Source organism: Drosophila innubila, chromosome X (genome assembly GCF_004354385.1).
Source record: "Drosophila innubila isolate TH190305 chromosome X, UK_Dinn_1.0, whole genome shotgun sequence".
Taxonomy (NCBI): Eukaryota; Metazoa; Arthropoda; class Insecta; order Diptera; family Drosophilidae; genus Drosophila; species Drosophila innubila.
Window position 1 is genome coordinate 6,135,750 of NC_047626.1, and position 4,425 is coordinate 6,140,174.

Genomic DNA, 4,425 nt, shown 5'->3' on the forward strand with positions numbered 1-4,425 from the left:
TGTTTACATTTAAGATACATTAAAACGAAATTTAAAATTGATTGTTTTCTAATAAGAATAGCATACAAATCAAGATGAATTTAAGATTATCATGACTGTTTTTTTTTCTCCGAGTGTATGAGAATCTCAGCACGATCGTCTGGTGACACGCGCATGCCAAAGCGTTGCGTTTTAGTGGGCGAAACAGACAGACTTGGACTTGGAATTGGAATTGGACTTGGACTTCAACTTGAACTTCAATTCCGACTTTGACGGTGAGTTGGAGTTGGAGTCCGTGTTGGCCAAGTTGCAGGTACCGCTTTGGACGGCGCTAATGAATAGGGGCGTGTGCGTGAGCTGCACATGAAATTGGGGCTGTGGATGAGGATGTGGCAATGATCGCGAGAGAGAGAGAGACTTTTGCTAAGTTAATTAACACGGAAATCAAATTGTTGGCATGCCGAAATGCAGTCGAAGGGACAGCTGCCAAGAGCATAAGTCGCAACTGATCGACTGATCGTCAACTGATCCTGAGGCTCAGCAAAAAAAATCCCAAAAGAGCGTAGCATACAAATCACTCAAACTGAGTAACAACTCACACGCGCTCTCTCTCTCTCTTTGTCTGAGTTGAGTGCAACTGCTTATCAGAGAGAGAGAGAGAGTGTGCGTCAGGTAACGATCAGGCAGCGAGAGATTGAGAGAGAGAGTGTAGGAAAGGGAGTGCAAGAGAGCGAGCTCTACCTGTAGCGCAGTTTTAGCTCAATTGCCAGGTGTTGCAGCACACAGGTAGCGAGAGAGCGACCGCTCTCTCTCTCTCTCTCACTCGCTCTCTCTGAGTCGCTGCGACGGCTGTGAAAGGTACAAAACATGAAGGTTTAGGACGAAGGGACTCATTCTTGTGCAAGGTGTCAAACGATCAACTTGAGCGAACAACTGCGTATAGAAATCTACAACAACAAAAAAAGATAACATAATTTAAATAAAAATATTTAAATTAATTTTTTTTTTTTCGTTTGCAACAATTAAGCACGTGTGTGTGTGTGTGTGCGAGAGAGAGAGTGATATAGAATAATGTCTAGTGTGGTGTTCAATGCAAACGCCGTCGGCAAAACGCAGCTACAAAACGCCATCGAATTATTTCCCACGACCATCGGAGGCGCCACCAAAATGTATCAGCGCTATCAGCACATAATGCCCGCACCGGAGCAGAAGATGAGCGCAGGAATGGGAACAGGAATGGGAACAGGAGCAAACAATGCTGGCAATCTGACGATCAAGACACGCAAATATACACCGCGTGGCATGGCAACAAGTGGCAGCAACAGCTTCTCCACGGGATCAGTGGGATCGTCGGGCTCCTCCACATCCTCGAGCGGCTCCTTGGGCTCCACTTCGCCCTACAATGTGGATCAATCGCAGTCGGTGCAACGTCGCAATGCTCGGGAACGCAATCGGGTCAAGCAGGTGAACAATAGTTTTGCACGATTGCGTCAACACATTCCACAGACGATCATCGCCGATCTGACCAAGGGCGGTGGACGTGGACCGCATAAGAAGATCTCCAAGGTGGATACTTTGCGCATTGCCGTCGAGTATATACGACGGCTGCAGGATCTGGTCGATGATCTCAATGGTGGACCAAGTGCCACAAGTGGCAGCAGCAACAACAACATGGCGCAACAACTGAATCTATGCCTCGACGAGACGAGCAGCCAGAGCTCCCAGTCCAGTGCCAGCTCCAGTGTCTCCAGTTTGGCTCACAATCTCTACTACAGCAGCAGTCTGCTTGCCACGCCCACGCCCACGGCCACGCCCACTGCGCTGCAGCAGCAACAGCAATTGCAACGCCAGCAGTTTCCCAATCATCCATTGACGCCGATTTCATTGAATGCCACTGCAACGGGCGCTGGAGCAACTGCATCCACATTGATGATGACGACGACCACAACGACGGGTTTGGGGAATTTAAATTCCGCCTGTCATTCACCCACATCCTCGTTCAATTCGAGCATGTCCTTCGACTCCGGCACCTATGAGGCAGCTCCTCAACAGCTCTCGCCTCCAGTGCCGCTCAACTCCACCAGTTCCGCCTCCGCCTCCTCCTCCTCCTCCTCCTCCTCCTCCGCCGCCTTGGATGCCCAGCTGCAACTCAAATTCGAGCCCTATGAACACTTTCAACTGGACGAGGAGGATTGCACGCCGGATGATGAGGAAATTCTCGACTATATATCCCTGTGGCAGGAGCAATAAATTAGCGCCGCTTCTCTTCCTCTGCCAGTTGCTTTCTAGTCAATTATTTTGAGTTGAACCAAGTGCCTCAAATTGTATATAGATTCACTTTCCTTATAAGATATTTTTATATTTCTAGAAATATTTTATTTTCAAGTTTTTTTTTTTTTTTAACATAATCATTTCTTTTTTTTAATATTATTTAAGTGTATTTTTTTTAGCACGTAAATTTAAGCAACTTGAAACCAGTTCATTTAAATATAAAAATAATATTATTATTATAAGTAATTTTTTTTAAATGTTAATTAGTTGTTGTAAACGAAATAAAACACACAATATAAGCATAAAACTGAAAGATTCTATTCAAATGGCACACACATACCAAATTTCAGCTGAAATGGGCAAGTATTTTAGCCATTTCCATCATATAGGGGGGACTTTACATCATAATTGGAACATTTTATGCGGGCAACCTGATGAGAATGCGAATTCTGTTCTCTCAGCAAATTGCGAATATTACAAAGATGATGGAACCACAAAAATAAAGTAAAGAGTAGAGAAGAAGATATTCAATAAATATTGATTGGATAGGAATTAACGGGTTCAGCTGTGTTCAGGATGTGCGGGCCTGTTTATGAACGCAGCGAATGGTCATAAACCGTTAATACTAATCTCAAATATGATGACCACGTCCCGGATTAGTCAGCGACAAAAGATCAAAGAGTTTTCAACCCTTTTACAAGTCGAGCATTTTGACTTGGCCTAATCAACCGATACATAAACACGCGCCTCATCATCATCATCATAATGATCATAATGATCAGGTAGCCAGGGATTAGGGCAAAAGTAAAAGTAAAAGCCCCTAAAAATGTAACGCTTCTGGCACGTGGAAAACAGAATAGAAAATACAAATTTAGATGGAAATGTAAATTATGTTAAGTTGTTGAAAAAAGCGCAGGTAGGTTTTAAAACTCAGGCCACAAGCTGATAAGTAATGCTCCCTCTTTTGACGCGTGCTAAGTGCACTAAAGTGGAAAAGAGATGCAGCGTGTGTGAGCGAGAGAGAGAGAGTGAGAGTACTGAGAAGCCTTATCGACCAGCAGTTTAAATAAATTCTTGAGATATGCTATTTCATATGAATTCTAACATTTTGCAAAACGGAAATAGGCGGCGACTACTTAAAAGACGGAACCATCAAAATTATCGGAGCTACGTCATCAATAGAGGAAATTTGATCAGGCTGATCTTTTGATTGATTTTCAATGCATTTCTACAGTTTTTTTCCGAAGGTTTTTAATGAATTTCAAGTTTTTTCAAAGTACATCTCCAACAAATATAGATTTAAATATAAATATTACTAAATCGAAGGTTTTTAATGAGTTTCAAGTTTTTTCAAAGTATATCTCCAACAATTATAGATTTAAATATATATATTATTAAATCGAAGGGCTCTAATGAATTTCTAGTTTTTTCAAAGTATATCTCCTACAAATATAGGTTTATATATAAATATTACTAAATCGAAGGTTTTTAATGAGTTTCAAGTTTTTTCAAAGTATATCTCCTACAAATATAGATTTAAATATAAATATTACTAAATCGAAGGTTTTTAATGAGTTTCAAGTTTTTTCAAAGTATATCTCCAACAATTATAGATTTAAATATAAATATTACTAAATCCTGATATGATGAAATATAATTCATAGGCTCTTCATATAATTTTCAATGTAATTACAAGCTTAGCACAAATTCGAGAGTTCCATGTACATCAATATATTAATTACAATTGATTTGGATATTCGGAAAAATATTATAATAATAATATAAACATATTATTCGGAAAAAATCGTTGGTATTTTAAATGAAAAATTTATTTTATACATAATATAAATATAAATTCGAATACATTTTAGAAAAATGCTTTTAAAATGAGAATATGCAAGTGCAGTTGGAATAAATATTATTATATTTCTAATTTTCTGACTATATATTATTATATTTATGTATTTTCTTAAGCACATAATGATTTGAATAACCTGCTCTGATTACAATTGTTTTAGCTTAATACTTTGAAAAGTAAAGTCATATAGAATTTTAAACTCTACTCTAAATTTTTAGTAATTTTGACTGTTTCAATGTTCTGTAAATGTATTTTCCGGCTTTCCCGTCAATCCAATTCAGTTCTTTAGTCTCACTTGAGTTGAAATCCTTTTCAGA

General features: G+C 39.3%; 1 protein-coding gene across 1 annotated transcript; it reads left to right on the top strand.

The window, feature by feature from the left end:
• Window positions 1-1,050: 1,050 nt before the first annotated feature.
• Window positions 1,051-2,292, top strand: LOC117793004 (achaete-scute complex protein T4). Its single transcript, XM_034633373.1, has one exon. It carries the CDS (start codon window positions 1,051-1,053, stop codon window positions 2,227-2,229), a length of 1,179 nt encoding a protein of 392 aa, XP_034489264.1. The 3' UTR covers window positions 2,230-2,292.
• The last annotated feature ends 2,133 nt before the right edge of the window (window positions 2,293-4,425 follow it).

What these genes read in the sequence shown, in the direction of transcription:
- LOC117793004 (XM_034633373.1), top strand. Translation starts at nt 1,051, where the DNA reads ATGTCTAGTGTGGTGTTCAATGCAAACGCCGTCGGCAAAACGCAGCTA.